The following is a 17,726-nucleotide window of genomic DNA, read 5'->3' as shown; positions in this document are numbered from 1 at the left end:
GCCGCAAATAATTTCCCACACTGAGGTGTCGTGCAGAGGTGGCACCCACTGGTATGCAATAAAGGCAAGTCTTTGCTGAAGCAGTAGAGTTTATGGAGAAACTTAAATTCAAAATACACTTGCAAACAGAAAAGGCTGCCAAACATGCCTGAGAAAGAGCTCTCTATAGCCCACAGATGTTTCAGGACACTCACATATCCCAGCTGTGTGTAGGTGGTGGCCCTTTCTCAGGGGGTGCTTCCCAGTTCTCAGCAAGGGCACTCGCCCTCATATCTCTGTGTGTTGTGTTTCTGGCAGGCAGTTGCTGCCCTGAAATGGAAATGTTTTCCTGCTTGGAAAACAGGGGCTTATTGTGCCTCCAAGTGAAAGCAGACCTGGCATTTCAGCGGTGCTCGTGCTGACAGAAAGAAAGGCAGCACATCCACGCCTGCCACAGTGCACATTTGGAGCCAGCTTTGGAGCTTTTCCTGGATGCAGTTTCTACTCAGAGATCTATAGCTTTTTGTTTATTTTGAACCTCCTTTGCAAACACAGCTAAGCATCCTGCCCCTTGCCCAGAGGCAGTAACGAGGTTTCTGCACTAATGGTGTCCCACCGAAGGCCAGTTTTGCAGCTTTCACAGCGACCTGCAGAGCAGATCCCCTTGGGCCAGGGGGGCACTGCTGGGCTCTGGTAGTCACCCCACTGTGGAGCATCTCATCCCGGTGTGACAGCCAGCAGGGCCAGCTGGAGCAGAAGAGGGCATCGTGTGCTGCCAACGCCAGGATGTAACTGCCACGTCTAATTTTAGCCTCCAGAGCCCTGAAAGCCCTCTTGAGTTGCCACATACCTTGATAAATTGTTTAAGTCAGTGCTGCTTGGCCTAAAGGTGGCTTTCAGATGGGAAAGGCTAAGTGCTGAATGTTAAACATAATTTTGGCTGGAGCTGAAGATGTCTACCTTCAGTAGTTACCCCGGGCTTCTGAGGCTTGTAGGGACTGCGGACTAAATGAGACACAAAGAAGAGGCAAAATTGCCTGGGATATTTTGTTTTGCTGTCTCATGCAAACTTGACTGAGAAGAAATCTGTGTGTGCAGTGTATATGCAGGGTGAAAGCTAGAAGGATGGAAATAAGGAGAAAATATCTGCAGGGTGCAGAACGTCCTTCAGGTCTGTGGTTGGACACCAGGGACAGCTGGTTCCTTCTTTAAAGAAGACCAATTGAGCCTTCAACAACCTACACAGCAAAGGGAACAACTGGTAAAAAAAGACATTTTACAATGAGTTCTGCATTCACTGTTGCCTGCTTGGCCCTGCCACTTGGACAATATTTAGAGTTTTGAAGTCTGGCTCCCATTTGGAGGCAAAACAAGTAGTGCAAGATTGATAGGCCTTTGCCATGACAAGATTTGTTGTACTGACCACAGGGGGCTCTTCCTTAAGAGTACCACAGCCTGGTTCCCACATGGATACACATGCACCTGCCTATGTCTCCCTTCAGAGGTCCATGAAACACATGGGAAATTTTTTGCCTTCCATGTTAATGAGCAACTGGAGAAACAGAACTTTGTCATTGGGACAGAGGTGAGTCTGCGACTACGGGCAATTTTCTGTGCAGGGGCTTTGGTACCCTTTCCCAGTTAACTGTGAAATTGGATAATCCATGCATGGAGAACAAAAAGCTGGCTGTCAGTACATTCAGGGGACCAGCTGCATCACTACTGGCAATTGTGACTGAAGCCTTGTATACAAGCTGTGCTACATGTACCTAAAACACATGTATATCTCTATATAAAAATCATTATTTATATTACATATTTTATATGAAGCATATAAGCCTACCTTAACATTCATATCAATATGCTTCTGAAGCAGTAGATTTCCATATCTCCCTTCCATATCTCTCCATCTGAGAGATGCCCAAGAGCAAAGAGACTACGGAAAGAAAAGGAATGCTGCTCAGTTAAACAATGCAGCATTAGAAAAATGATGTTAGGTCTTCATAGGTCTAAACCACAAATTCCCGCTCTTGGGGTAGTTTGGTGTTAATGCTTTTCAAGAACTGCTTGTTAATGATCAGGAAACTACTAAATTAACAACTCTGGAGAGTTAATTGACTGAACACTTTCAATCATTTATTAGGGAAGGAAATCCTTGCCTGTAAACAAAGCCGGTGTAGGGTTATTTCATGTCAGGAGCAGTAACAACACATCAAGACATTCACAAACCATGAGTTAGGGCCACTAAAATTATCAACAGGGTTTAGACTTCAAAAATAATAAATTGGGATTGATCTTTATTTGTATTTTGTTTTCTGAAGCTTTAAGGCCTGCTCTAATGCCATTTTATAGATATTCTCAGTAATCATAAAAGCTGAAACTTCCAGTAAAAATCCTGACAATTCTCACTTTCTCAGAGGCTTCTGGAGGAGATGAGATTCTATGGCACTGACAGTGCAACTGCAAAGGCTGCCAGCAAGGAAGGAGCCTTTCTGATCCAGACTGAAATTCTGAGCAGCAGTGGAATGATTTCTACCCCACATGAGGCAAAGAGCATCTTTTCAGTGAGCCCAAATAATGGGTCATGTCTTTCTGGCATAAGCAGGGCAAAGGTACCATGTCTGGTGTCTCTTGGGCCATCTTAGGTCCCAGGTGTGGTGTGGTAATGGGGAAATTTGCTGTGGTCTATGGAGGGAAATAGGGGCAGGGCTGCATTTGCCTTATGCAGGCATATTGTCCCTGTGCTTTGGGAACATCCCTGCATCCAGCCACAGCAGTAGGCTCCAGCTGCTGCCTACCCAGCCTCTCACACCATCCTCATCAGGATGTTTTGGGTGCAATGTGGCTGCATTCTGTCAGCAAAGCTGCTCTGTGCGTGCTGCTCTTGAAATGGGCTTTGGCATTGTGGAAGTTTTTTATACTCAAAACCAGGCATCTGTTTTTAGGAAATGCAGAAGTTAGGTTGCTGTCCTTGAGGATATGCCTTGAAGAGCATGAGGGCAGTTTAAACGCAAAATCTGTACACAGCTGGGAAAGTTTCTTTCCAATGCTGTCCATAGGTGATTGATTAATCAGATTAAATGATTTTATTGGAGGTCTCTGTAGGCTAAAATAATGAAGGAAAGTGTCCCATTGCCAAAAGCTGCATACAGGCAGTCTTCTTTACTCAGAAAGATTTGCCCCATACATCATTCCTTGACATCAATGAGCTCTATGAGACCCTCAGCTCCCCTGAAAAGTGGGTCTCTTCTCCTCAGAACTTTTGGGGTGGTGATGGAGCCTTTGCTTCTGGTTCCCGATACTTAAACCCATTATAATTGTGGCTCTTTATGTCTTACACTCTTCTATCATCCTGGAGGAAGGGAGCAGCACATTTGCTCCCTAGTGGGCTAGGCAAGCTGTAATGCCAGCCAGTTAAGCCAGACTTGCCGTGAAATGTTTGCAGACTGCAGAGCGAGCTGCTGAGGGAGCTGTCGCTCTCCAGCTCCTTGCAGATTCACCATCCCACACTCAACGCAGAGCTCATTTTCTTTTCCTCACACTGAGTTACATATCTTTTCCCCAGGGGTTATGCAAACTGCACAGTGACTCTCTTTCAGCCTCCCAGCCAGCCGTGCACCTGTTTTTGATCAAAATTTTTCTGCTGTAGCCCTTGTTGGCTCAGAAAAGTGCTTTGACAAGCTTGAAATTTCCTGCCTCAGGAAGGAATAACATCTCTCTAAAAGAGTGCTGTGGGTTCTGTTGGAGAGGTATTACCCATGAGCTGCAGAGAAAGCTGGACTTATTATAAGGATCAGAAACTGAAACAGCCTTTGTCATGGCAGGACAAAAGATGTCCCAGAACTCCTGGCTCCAACAACATAAGACACAACTTGGCCTGCGGCCATTGCGGCAGTTTCATTAAGACACTTCGCAATCTCTGTTTCTTGTGCTCAAAAGTTTTCCTACCCCACTTCAAGAAAATACACCATATATAATGTCCCTGTAAGGAATAAAGTCAGACAGCCTTCAGCTGAACCTGGTAGGGCAGAAAGCTAAGATGAGGCTGCAGCTGATTGTGACTCATCCACTCCCCTTTCCCCAGGGACATGAAGAAATCCTCCCAGAAATGGGAGAAATATTTATGTAACTTTCAATGCTAGAGAAAAAATCTATGAGGTTGTCAGTGTCTGTACAACAGCCCCCTTGAGTTTTGTCTCCACTCTCCTTGACCCATGTTCTGATAGAACTTTCAGTAAGCTATTTATCAGGTACATAGATAAACCAGCCATCATCATATCAACATATGGTGACAGTGACTGAGATCTACCCTATTAATTGCTGACCCCATTTCTATTTCAGTCACTTGGCATGTCCTCTAGGAAATGAATGGGATCAGTCATGATAAATCCATTTTCTCTGGCACCAGATAATCTGCTTCCAAGCTGGAGCAGATGCTGAGATGCCCATGCTGGCAGCCTGCTGCTGGATGACCAAGGGGGCTGTAGTGCAATGCAACTGCATCCCTGAAGCTTTGTGTTGGCTCCCCTTTGTACAATAAAGGGTTCTGCTACCCAGTATTGTGTCCTAAAATGCCCTGCTGATATATCACAGATATATCAGGAAGGGACCAGAAGGGGTCATCTGTTTCATCCTCCCTGCTCCAGCAGGGTCATCCTAGAGCACCTGGCACAGGATTGTGTCCGGGCAGTTCTTAGACATCTCCAGTGAGGGAGACTCCACGAATTCTCTGGGCAATGAGGTCCCAGAGATTATTTCCTGGATGGATGACAGCCTTGAATTTGGGTGTTAAACCGATGTAGAAAGGCTGAGTGTCTAACAACCAGAGGAGACTGGAGAGACAGGCAAATGCTATTTGAATTACTCAAGGGTTTTGAGCCCAGATCTCGTGTTTCAGCTCTAAGCACTGGGATATGAGGCACCATGGTGTGGTGGTTTGGATCTTCTCAGCTCCCTGTGCTGGAGCTACTCTGTTTTGCAGTGAAATTGGGCAGTTCTTTGAGAGGACAGGGATGGAGGGAGTACGTAAACATTTAAAAGTATAATTTGCTGGTGCTGCTAGTCAGACAAGGAGAATGCTTGCCATAAAACACTAAATTGTCTAGAGGCACAGAAACTGCATCCCAGCACTCAGTGCTGGGCTGAAAAGTTGGACACAGGTTTGCTCTCTGTCTCCAGCAGTGCTCAGTGCCCTGCACAGACACAGGGGGAGCTGGGGGGCTGGAAGAGCCAGGTGTGTGCCCTCAGTCAGCCTTCTGCAGGCAGGTGTGGGCTCCCACCCCCCCGAAAAGAGAAGCCAGCTCAGCTTGGACCCTGGCTGCCAGAACCCCTTCCCAAAGCCTTGCACATGCCATCACCCTCACTCAGCCCCTGGCACAGCCCTTGGCACAGCCCCACGAAACTGTGCGCATCTGAGCAAGGAGGACAGAGGAAGCCATGGGTCTGGAGCTGGAGCGCCCTCCCAGAGCAGCACGGCTGCTTTCCCTTGGGACGTTTTGTTTTCACTTTATTTGTGTCCCTGGGACCCAGCTGCTTAGCAACTGGATAAAATTGTCACAAAACGTTGGCATTGCCCCCCTCACCAGGGCAGTGGCTGGGCTGGGTCCTTGGGGGGGCTGTCTGCCAGGAGAGGTGGCCACACATCACTCATGAGGGAACCCCCATCCCTGTCCTTGTTTTACTGGGAGGCCTCTCCCAAAGTGTGAGGGAATTTGGCCCTCGTGCATGGCAAACACTACACTGCAGGTAAGGCATGTAGGCAGCTCCATCTCTCCCTGGGGGCAAATGAAACATGGACACTTTTTGGATCTGTGGATAAATGCTTTTTCCTCTCTGAAGGACCAGGAAATAAAGCCCACTTGAAGTAGTCCAGTGAAGTACCTGAAAAGGAAAATATTCACCATTTCTGCTGTATACTCGGGGGAGATGGGGATGAATGCACTTACTTTGGTTCAGGGCCTTTTAAATAAAAAAAAAGAAAAAAAATGGCAATGAAGAGTTGTGGCTATATATTCCTTGGGCCAGAAAAAGAACAGGCATGTGTCTAATGCCTGCTGCTATCTTTGCCCTGTTTGAGTCCTCTGCCTCTGTGGATAATACTCAAAGAGGTATCCAGGCTGCCCAGGAGGCCAAATCCTGCTCAGTGGAGCTCACTTCCCTTGAGGAGTCATGCAAAGGGCAAAGGATGAAAAGAAGAGATTTTAGGAGAACAATTTATAAGAGGCCCTTATAAGTGCCTGATGTGCAAAAGATAGTTGCTGGCAATTGCTGATATCTTGTGTGTTTACCTCAATCAGCAAGTATTTATAATTAATTTTTAAAATGCTGAAGTTCCAGCCTTACTGGGAACATTGCAAACTGCCCTCAGCACTCTGATGTGCTTCCAAAATGTACACTGCCACAAGTCAAAAAGAACAAAGACTCACATGTTTCAGGGAGGAGGTTGGGGATAGTGGAGAGGTAATTCAGTTCAAATGAAAATTATTTAGATAACTCATATCTATCCACAAATATTTAATTTTCATGACTGGAAGCAACCACAACTGTTATAAATGGGGTGAACTACCACATCACTTCTAGCATTTCTCCTACCTGATGCCACAGCACCTGGCATGGAGGATTTGCCAGCAGTGGGATGGCCAGATTTCACTTTTTTCTTTCCCCCTCGCTCCCCTCACAATGCCTCGTGCACCGGTTGTGCTGACACACGAGTTTGCAGGCTCCCAAAAGACCTAGTGGGGCTTAAAATAGGTCTGTAACAAAACCCAAAATGCCACAAACAAACAAACAAACCCATAACATCCATCAAAAAAAAAACCCCAAACCAAAATGAAGATGCAGCATTGCTGAGCCACTCCTTGGAAGCTTTCTGAAGAAGTGTGGGATGCTTCTGACCACCCTTGTGCCCACGATGTTTACTGATGGTTTCTGTCTCTGTTTGTATGGAGAAAAAGCAGAATGCAATTTCACTGTTTTTCAGTTTCTTTACTTTTTTGAGGCAGTTTTTCATGGTAGTTTTCACTATCTATGTCCCTTCTGGCCTCAGCAACAGGCTGGGAAGCAAACCTACTTCAGGGCAGGAAAATGCCATTGCCATCATGGTGGTTAGGGTGAATGACTACCCTCTCAAAAGGCTTATGCCTTGAGTTGATGTTGTTCCTTTAAAATCAGAAATGTGCCGTGTCTTGGAGCACTGCCCAAACTCTTGGGGTGTTGAGGTGGCTGAGAGGACACAGGGGAGCAGAGGAGAGACAATCAGCTCCAGGGCAGCAGCCCCTGCTAACATCTAACCTGAGGCTTTAGCAGCAGGTTTAGAGTGAGATTTTTCATTCTATGAGGTAGTGGGAAAGCAGCCCTGTATCTAAGTGATTCTTAGTTTTTTCCACTTATAAAATTATGAAAAATGACTCTCGTGTTCCCCATTAATATTGCTATTAGCAGACAGGCAGGGCTTCCCAGCATGAGCCATTCTTGCTAACAAGGTCTGTGTGCAACACATTAGGGAATGTACCTCTCACAGCTTTGAGAGCACTGTAAGGGATTGGCCATAGATCCTGCAATGGGGTACAGGGCCAAACATACCTGCATCTCATCTCATCTCATCTCATCTCATCTCACATCAGAGAAGACAGCAAGATCTAGCTTTAGGTTCAAGATCCTTGATTAAAAAAAAAAAGAAGACCAGCAAGCCCAGACTCCTCCTTCTGGGCAGAGTTGCCCTCCTGCTCCAACAGCAGGTGGGTGCAGTGCTGAGAAGGATGATTGTGTTCAGGTGGGGCTGTGAAATCAAACGTCTCACTCTCCCACTCAGTCACTCACACAAAACAGCATAACAGGACACAAAAAAACCCCACCTTACCAGGGATTATATAATCCTTCATCTTCAGATGCATTTACTGCCAATGTTACTCTTCCCTTTTTAAGGTGGGTCTTGCTCCAGTGCAGGAAGGAAATGGTCTAGCACACAGGACAAGGGGGAGCAATTACTGTTTTTCCCCTTGATGCTGGCAAGGCTTTCAGCACTGGCATCTGTAATATCCTTACAGCCAAAGTGGTGAGACAGGGACTGTGCTGCAACAGAGTCTGAGTGGCCATGGACCAGCCTGGTTGTACCTACAAGTTCTCTTGTGCTGAACTCCCTTATGTGCCCTCTGCTGTGGTTGTGGGTGCTGTGTCAGTCCCAAGGCAGAACTGGGACTGGGCTCTCTGCAGAGAGCTGGCTGGCCAAGAAAGAGGCTGATCCCTAAAGAACTCAGATGTAATCTCTCAAGCTCCTTGTGGTACAGCGGGCAACTGCTCCGAGTGGGCAGAAAACTCCCCAGGGTGTTTTTTCTTAAATGCGTGAATTTTGGTTCAAAAGCAGAGGAGATTTTTGCCTGTACCTCATTGCTCCCATCTTTATTTACCATTTTCATATAGCAATCCTGACTTCTCAAGACAGTATCAGCTCTTTGGAGAGGAACAGAAAGCTACACTGGTAATGCCAGGTACTGAGACATCTCTTTTCCTCTGCATAACTTGTGAACAATGGTATATTACAACAAATATCCACATCTAAGCTTGTACAGTAAACTAGTTAAGGATCTGTGATTTGGGGGTTTTTTGTTTGTTTCAAGTATGCAGCTGAATGTTTATAGGACAGTCTAGATTTTAATCCAAACTTTCACAAATTTAGACAGATGTCTCTGGTGCTGTAAAAGGGCATACATACATCAGCACATCTGAAAATCAATACACCTCATGGGGCTGAGTACTTCAGTTAATCAAATACTGCGACCATCAGCTTTTGCTCAGCTTCTAGCTAGCTCCAGAGTATTTTCTGCATAGTTACAAGATTATAACTGCTAGAAGAAAAGAAAGTTGCTATTTTAAACACCATGATCTCTATGTTTTTTCATTGTTTGAGCTTCACCTTTATTGCAGCTTGATTTTCCTTTCTGAATTGCTCATTAGGTCTAAATCTAGAGAAAACAAAATCCTGTCTATCTCAGTGATCCTGGACAGCAGGGAATGCAAGGCTAGTCTAGGGCCATCTGTTTCACTGCAAGAAAGGTTTTAGAAAACAAATCCAGACAGTTGATTCATTATAAAATAGACATAAGTTATGAGGATAATCATGGAAACAAATCCTATGAAGACATCTTAAGTCCCCAGCTGCTATTACTGTTATTTTTTAAGTCAGCATTGGCTACCCACATCACATGAATAATACTGTATAAGTCACATGCAAAATAGCAATAGCTGCAGAGATCAGGACCATACCAATTTAGTAACATTTAGTTATTTTAAACCGATTATAGTTATTCTTCTGGAGCATGGTTGGTGTGGGACACAATCTCGGATGGTCTGGAGTAAAACATCCTCACACAGGAGCTCACTGTCTCAGAGACCACGTGTTTCTCTGAAGATGATGACAAATTGTGTGCAACTCTGCAGAGATGGGCCTATAGGGCACTCTTTGGCTACGCAGCAAAGTGTGAAGCAGAGGAACTTTGTTGGTAGCAGAGGAAGGACTAAGAAAAGGGGAGATGCAATATTTTTTCCGTAAGTATATCTGTGATGAATGTCAAACCTTTGCTTAAGCATCCTTCTAAGGAACCCTGGACCTGGGACCTCTGTCACAACTATTAAGAAGTGAATTTTCACCCATAGATTCCCTAGCCTTTCTTTGTCCACAGTTCACCAGACTGCAATTCATGTGGCTGTGACAGGGTACTTGTCATGTAGCCACACATTATACCTGGAAATAAATTTCAAACTGAACAAGTTTTATGCAACCTTGTATTTTCAAAAGCACCTTATACTAATCGGTAGCCAAGCAGCAATAAAGAATTTTAATCACTATAGTCTGTGCTGTGCTGAAACTAAATACAATCCTGTTTAATAAAAACCTGTGGTCACTCAGGAAGATCAGTTTCAGCGTGCTTAAGAGGCATGTGTGCCCCATCCAAATGCTCAGTCCCAAATCCAGTATCAGGCTCTACCAAAACCAAAACCAAAACCACGTGATCTAACACTTGAACTGATCCACAGGGCTGGAGAACAGAAAGGGTGGGCAGCATGCATGTTCCTCTACATGAAATCTCCTGGTGAAGTTTGCATGTGAAGGGGACCTCAGCTCTTGGGGCAAAAGTCTCGGCAGCAAAGTTGCAAGAAACTCCTGGCATCCAAATCAGACTTCTTCAGATGTTCATTGCCAGGTTGATAAACTAGTATCAGAAAAAGATCAACTTTACAATAAAGCATTTCAGGCCGTTCTCCCTCCCCATGTCTTTCCCCAAATGGAGCTGTTCCAAAGCAGTGCTTTGCTCTGAATTGACCCCATGAAGGGAAAAGGACCTTTGCTCACTTGGCTTTTACATCCTGTCATTAAGGAGAGACCTCAGCCAGCAGGAAGGAATAAGGCAAAGCTCTCCAAGCACTAGATGCTGGAATCAGCAGTTACTTTATTTGCATCCCAGCAGCCCACATGGGTTCCCACATTTCTTTTGCCTGGGAATTCATTGTGCCTCACCCCAGGAAGCTTTGGCTTAGTGAAATGAGAGACAGCTCACAGCAACAGGGAGACAAAGAGAGAACAAGAAAATAAGAAACCTGTGCTGAGCAGTGTGAGAAGCAAATGATAGACATGGACAGATGAGGCTAATCTGAATTCCTGGGGGGGTTCAGGGAGTGTGAAAGACCCCCCCATCCCCATCTGCTCCTTCCTCTTTCCCCACTGAAACCTGGTGCCCAAGGAGGGAAAAAAACCAGAGAAGCTAGAAAGGGGCATGGGAAGTTGTCAATATGCCATAGGGCAAGGAAGGAAGGAAGGAAATGGCGTGGAGGAGATTTAATCAGTGCGTGGGCTGTAGTGGGCTGTAAAATTCCAGCCGTGGTGGAACCTATGGCAGATACCCCCCTGCACTCTCACAGACACCTGAAGTATCATGCAGAAATACTCCAGTTCTTACAAGAGGACAAAGCTCTAGAGAAACCCCATCATTTTGTCAGTTTTTATGAATCTGTGCTCATACCTCGCCTATATTCAGGTTAATGAACTCCTTGTTTTTCGCACTCAGTGCTTGGAATACTCCTGAAATGAAAAACAGGACACCAGTGCTATAAATACACCTCATTCATATTCATACACGAGCTCTCCATCCCACAATGACAAGCGGCCATGCCAAGGAGAGGGAAGGCCTGGCACAAAGGCAGATTGCTTAGGATTGCTTGGTGGTGGTAGCTCCTCTGACAAAGCAAAGTCCATGCAAGAGGAAATGTCTTGCTCACTTAAGGCCTTTATGCAAGTCTCACTTCAGGACTTGTCTGGAAGAAGTGTCCTGAATGTGCTAAACAGTCAGATTTGGAGGATACTCTGAAACCAAGCCAAGCAATTTGCATTTCTTTTTTACCTTATTTAACTTTTATCTCTCAGAAGTTTAATAATTCTATTACTACATTCAAACCAGAAAGTAAAGAGAAGAACAAAACAAAAAAAGAAATCAGTGAAGGAAGTTGATTTTTCTTCTCAGAGAGTGAATTAGGTTTTATTTGAATTTGGAGGTACACTTATGATCATTTCAGCATTTATCCAGCCATTTAACCTATCTCTACTACTGCTGCTTTGTAACAAGAGTGACCCTCTACCAGAATTGAACTGAGACCTTCGGTGCCTTGATGTACAGGGAACCACATCTGAAGCCAAAAGTGAGCATGTTACATAAAGGGAGATACCTGCCCAAGCGTGTGCCAATTTTCTCTTTCCATGAGGCACAAGTAATATTTGAACCTTGAACTTATGTGATCCCAAATTAAGCTCCTGGGTGAGCCACAAGAAGGGTTACAACACGGACTTCACCAGCATTCTTCACATACCTTCAACATTGCTGCAGAGTTTATGCAGCAAGCTCTATCCACATGGGGAAATTTTCCATTAGCAGCAGAACATTTTTCCCTTTACAGGAGAAAATCCTAAATGCAAATGCTAAACACAACTCCTTTCTGCTAGCCTTGTACTCGATCTCAGATCTTGTACAACACGCTCAACAGCCAAAAGCAGAACAACTTCTTTTTCAAAGGGGATGAAATTCCAGAGGAAAAAGATACTTGTTGGAACCCTGGGTTTAGAGAATTTAGGTTTTTGGGATATAATTATGCATAAGTGTAACAATATGGAGGATTATGGTGGATTTATGTCTTCTTCTTTCTCCTCCTTCTTCACAAATCTAGGTTTTATGCTATTGGGTCAAAAGTTCCGCACTGCGGGACACGAAAAGTTAGTAATTGGATTGTAAGTAAAAACATATTACTTAGCATGTCATAATTGGTTAATTTAGACTTTAAAAAAGCTTGGAAGTGAAAACTCACGGCCATTTTCCACCCTTCCAACAAAGAGGCACACTCTGTGCAGCTGTGTTACTGATAAGATATAATAAACAACTAAGTCCAAACAAGAATACACGCTCTCCTGCATCTCAATTCACACTCTGAGTAAAAAGAACTCGAGATGTAAAAAGGAAAAGAAGAAAAAAGTAATAGATACTCACGACTTGCATTCTCTAGGCGAATTAGGCAGTTCAGAAAATCATCAAATTCAATCTGGAACTGCTCATCAGAGTATCGGAGGACAATCAGTTGCAGCAGGTAATTGTTGAGCTGGTATCCTTCCCAAAGACACACAGAGAAGAAGTGAGCAACCTCACAGGTCAGCGGGAATCTAAAGATCTCTATTAACTAATCTTGAAAACCACTTAATGGGAAGATACTCTGTGGCACATATCTGTCCAGAAAGAGATCTAACCACAAAGATCCTCAAGTTTGCAATGAATAACAAACTCTGAACAAGAAATTTTTCAGGCACTGCAGTTTCTAGTGCATGCACACTGTGATGTATGAGAGACCATTCGCTATTCTTGAAATTTGGAGGGATTTCTGCAAAACTGTCTGCTTTAATAAAAATAATTTGTGCTGAAATACTAATGCAGTGATTGATCTTCATAGCAGCTTACTCACTATTCCTTCAACCCTTGAATGAAGATGGACTCTGAAGCGGTTTGTTTCAGGGTCCAACCCTGCACAAGTGCAGCCCTGTTGAGTTTAACAGAGCTCACTAAAATACAGAGATTGCTCTGACTGACTGCCCTTCAGGACTGGGGGTACCTGGGGCAAAATTAGCCTACTCAATGTGTCCAGGTTCTCGCTGGGGTTTAGACCTCTTCTCTGTTCCAGAGCACCTGGCCTGTGTGATTGATTGTCCTCTTCACCCAGGCTGATCTGCCCGACAGGTTTACCGGATAAAATGCAGGGCTTGCCTTACCTGCAGCTTTAAGAGCACCACGAAGCTCATAAGAGGACATGGAGCCAGATTTATCAAAGTCAAATTGAAGAAAGATACTCTGTTATGAAAGGAGCACACAGAAAGCTCAGTACTGGGATATGAAAGGGAGCACAGATAGGGCATAGCAAGGCAAGGTGTTTATCTCCAACTACATAGTAGAAGCATTTAAGAGAACTGACAAGACTTTGGTCTAGATCCAGTCTGATTTTATAATAGAGAAGCAAATCTTGGTCCCAGTTCTCTTTGTCATATGAACAGGTTTTTGTGACTTAAACAAGTACTGCCAAATCCAAGCATTAAAAAATAATGAGTTGCTCTTCTTTAAAAATTTCATTATTTTTAAAGAAGTTCTTTTAACTGGAAAGGATTGATTGTTCTCTTCTAACTCTTAACTGACACATTCTCTTAATCTCCTTTTATGTTTTTCTCCGTAGTTCTGAACACTAGAGACAAACTATTTAACATGACGTTAATACTGTCACAAATATACTCATTTGCTTCTAAGTATAAAAGATATGAATAGCCACATTCATGGTACAACCAAGAGAACCGGTCAAACAGTTTGAATTTTGACCTATATATTAAGCAATTTTTAAGCTGGAGTTAAATTCCATCCTTTCATTGAGCTTTGGAATATGAGTTATTTAGAGCTGTCATCACACTCAGCTTAAAATTTTTCAGCAAATACATGTGCAAATCTTCCTACAGGATACAAGGATTTCTCAAGGCCCTTGTAAAAACACAGTGTGTCCTTTGTTAAAAGAGATGTGGCATTAGTACTCAGAAAAAGTGTTGGCCATTTCTGATGGGCTAGACAAGAAGCAAAGAAGTGCATATTTTGAATGCTTTGGTGAGGCACGAATTCAGAAAAACCTATTAATGGCCATAAGGAAACAATTATAATGTCTTTTATTTGAATATTCAGTCTGTGATTGATTCTGCAAGCCTACTTATTCTTAATACCATATACAGTAGCAGGGAAATGTGTTTAAAATTAGAATCAACACTTTCCCAGACTTCAGTACAGTTGACTCCTGAGAGATCAGTAATGAAAATGCAGTGACTTAGGAAATTATTATTTCCTACTCGTCATGAATCATCACTTTCTTCTTCTCTACAACTGCAGTTATGGAAACTCCTTAAGTTTCCTTTTGATTGGCTTGCTTATTAGTGCCCATTGCATTCTTTATCCCAAACATAGTTGATTAGCTTACAAAAATCTCAGTTATTTCCAGAAAACCATTATGGTTTAGCATCATGGAAAGCTAAGAATGTCTTTGACTATCCAAAACAAACCCCATGCTTTTAAAACATTTGTTTTGTGTTAGAATTCATGGCTTGAACACACTCCGGTCTCCATTTTTGTCTGCATATACCTAATAAACTGTTCAGGAAGTAGCTAATGAAATGGAAGAAAAATTGCAATGGATAATGTCACCTACTATCCATTTCTTCATTTTGTCCCAGAAAATTTTGAACTCACTGAATTCCAGTTTCCCATTGCCGCTGGTCTGGTAATATGAACTAAGGAAAAGGACTTGTTATGTGAAAGTCCAAATTCAGTCTGAACTTATCAGAGTAGCTCTTTAAGCAGAAAACGTTGACTGGAAAGCCTATGGTGCTGGTGAAACTGGCATCGGGATTCCTCATGAGGTAGAGCTCCAGCAGTTACAGTCATGGCTGTGATACTGGAGGAACATTATGTGATATAAAAACACAGCTGAGCATTCAGGCTCTACATGAGGAAGAAAGACAGATTATTCTAAGTCAAGAACAGTTTTGGATGTAAATGGGATATAAATTATTCAGAGGATTAAATTACCCAATTAAAACAAATTGCCACTGTACCCAAAGGAGTTAGTCAACCAATGTGCTATTCAGTATTTTTATCTAGACACCTGACTCTGTTACAATGGCGCAACCAAAAATTAATGGGAGTAGTGGGGTGAGACTGGCAAAATCTGGTCCTTATGGTCTGAAATAAATGCCTGTATAGCAGTTCTAGGAGGCAGTGATTAGATCTGCCTGGCCTTCCCTCTGCCTGAAGTGAAGGAATTATTTCACTGAGTTACTGATGTCCCCCAAGCACAGCTCACTTCCAGGATGAGGCACCTGCTCTGAAATACTAAATAAGGAACGGCCCATTCCCCTTCCCTTTTCCATCATGCCAGGACAAAGCCCTTGCTCAGATGGACACTGGCTCAGTGAGCATTCACAGAGGTCAACACATGTCAAGCGGGTTCTAGCTAATGCCGGCTGTTATTTGAGCACCTACGCTGGTGATATTATTGAGGGCACCCACAGATCCCAAGGACATTCTCACTTCTGCAAAGAGTTTTTTTACCCAGCCAGGTTCTTCTTCCCAGGGTCACGTAGAACTCAGTCCCTGTTCCTCACCACCACATGGTGACCATTGCCAGGGATTTCAATGGCATGTGACACAGAGGAGACTATGCCAGGATTGACTTGGGTTTGCATTTTTATGGTTTTGCTCCTCCATTGTGCTCCAAACAGCATGTCCAGAGTGGGATGATTGTGTCTGCATTCCTTGTGCTTCCAAAGCAGAGGAAGAGATGTCTCCCCATTTATTCAAAACTATGCAGAGATTTGCTTGGAAGCATTGCAAATCATGGAAACTATTTAGTTGTGTCCTAAATAGTAAATCTGGAATGGCTGACATGCTCCAGGGTCAAGTGCAGGCCCTGGGTCTGTGCCAATACCATGTAAGGATGAGATGTGAACATGGACCAGCCTCCCTGCTGAGGCTTGATTTTTAAGTGAGGAAATTTAGGACTGGTCCCCCATTTCTCATTGCATGTGCAGGGTGACTAATCTGCACAGAATTTTAGTATTACGAACTAGCTTTAACAGGATAAAATTTTGACTGTTTTGATTTTCTCTTAGAAGTGTTCGAGTGAATGCTACCTCTGTCATGGACTGGAGTAACAAAAGCAAAAGACAAGAACATCTCAGCTGAACAAGCAAGACATAAACCAAACATTAGATACTTGCCTTGGTAGCACTGTTTTGTCTCATGTGTAACAAAACTGTTTATTGGGAAAGCATATTGCAAAACCAGCTCTACCCAAGGAGAAGCCATGCTAAGCAAACTCAGCAGGGACCAGAACTCTGCAAAGGACAAATCTGGTGGGAAAGAATCACCAGAGCTGTGATTCACCTCACTTGATGTCTGAGCAGTCATTTAGCATGCCTCAGTTAGGTACATCCAGAACAATTAATCACACCACCCCTTTCACTATCTACAAAGGAAGTCTAGAAATCTAGCTTAGATGTAGACGCCTACACCACAAATGCCTAAATTTGGACAGACAACTCTCACCCACATGTCTGTTTCCTGGAGTCCCAGGAACTAGCTGAAAGACCAGATTTTCCAGTTTTTAAACTGATTGTCAAAAAAGAGCTTTGATATCAGCAATTTTCACCACTGCTGATCTCTAATTTCTGACCCATAACTTGCATGTACAACTCTGTCTGGTGAGTTTAGCTCTCCAGACAACAGACTTCTCTGGAGCTTTGTCCTCTAGGTCTCCTTCAAATAAACCACAGCTTGAAAAATGCATGGTTCTATACAGAAGTAGCTTGAGATTTCCTTCTAAATGTGCTCAGTATTAAAGCATCTGCCTGTAAGTCTGCAATAGAAAACAGTTTGTCTTGAAACTCCTAACTCTAAATTTCTAAAATAAAGATCAGGATAAAACGGTCATGTCTTTTTGTTTCCTTTGGGTAGTGATCTGCCATGACATTACCAAATCCATCTCTGTCATCTACAACATATAATGTTATGGACAACTATACTCATTCTTCATTTAGCCTCACAAGCACTTATTTGAAAGGATACATCCATAAGAGAAATGATATTTCGGCATGAAATGAGACTTAAGTTCTTGAATTTTATGTTCTTTGCTGAAAAAGAACAACAATAGGAAAGAAATCATTGGGCAAAGCTGTCTTTTATAAACTGAAAGTAGAAAACAGGATTCATGAATAGAGATAGCTGACTCTTAGTTCTCATTGTGGGAGGACCCATGCACTGGAAGATGAAGGCAGCTCTCACTACAGAGAAGTCTCAGTCCAGACAGAAGAGGCATTTACTGGAGACATGACCAGAAATACTGTCTTTGCTTTGTAAATCAGGAGATGAGGTTCAGAGAGTGTCAGGTTTCCCACTGTACAAAGGGCCTGTAGCAGGATCATGAGCTACATCCAGGTCTTTAAAGTCCCAGCCTAGTGCCAGTCTCTCCACCGCAGAGTGGTAGCGCAATAGGGAGCTGGCCTCACTGAACTGACATGGATCATGCTGGAGGCAGGGCAAGCTTGTGGTTAGACCATGGACCAAATGCTTTCCTGGCTCTGCCCTGGCTGGCTCAAGGACACTAGGTGGGGGTCGTAAGACAGCCTTTAATTTTCT

General features: G+C 43.6%; 1 protein-coding gene across 5 annotated transcripts in view; it reads right to left on the bottom strand.

Moving 5' to 3' along the window:
• Positions 1–2,093: 2,093 nt before the first annotated feature.
• Positions 2,094–17,726, bottom strand: part of CAPN9 (calpain 9) — a 33,182-nt gene continuing 17,549 nt past the window's right edge. Inside the window, exons 16-22 of one of the 5 annotated variants that reach the window (XM_017745520.1) lie at positions 17,157–17,221; positions 14,740–14,808; positions 13,277–13,355; positions 12,507–12,623; positions 10,995–11,053; positions 7,838–7,935; positions 6,829–6,912 (exon numbers count right to left, since the gene is read on the bottom strand). In XM_017745520.1, coding sequence (XP_017601009.1) covers position 6,912; positions 7,838–7,935; positions 10,995–11,053; positions 12,507–12,623; positions 13,277–13,355; positions 14,740–14,808; positions 17,157–17,221 — 488 coding nt within the window. In that variant the 3' untranslated portion in view covers positions 6,829–6,911. Of the gene's footprint in view, positions 6,913–7,354; positions 10,188–10,994; positions 11,054–12,506; positions 12,624–13,276; positions 13,356–14,735; positions 14,809–17,156; positions 17,222–17,726 lie in introns of those variants that run through there. The other 4 variants (XM_017745505.1, XM_017745511.1, XM_008643301.2 and 1 more) reach the window with 4 other exon arrangements.

The sequence above is a fragment of the Corvus brachyrhynchos genome, unplaced genomic scaffold (assembly GCF_000691975.1).
Source record: "Corvus brachyrhynchos isolate BGI_N302 unplaced genomic scaffold, ASM69197v1 scaffold70, whole genome shotgun sequence".
Taxonomy (NCBI): Eukaryota; Metazoa; Chordata; class Aves; order Passeriformes; family Corvidae; genus Corvus; species Corvus brachyrhynchos.
The sequence above is the reverse complement of the archived record's forward strand: the minus strand, read 5'-3'. Positions and strand labels throughout refer to the sequence as shown.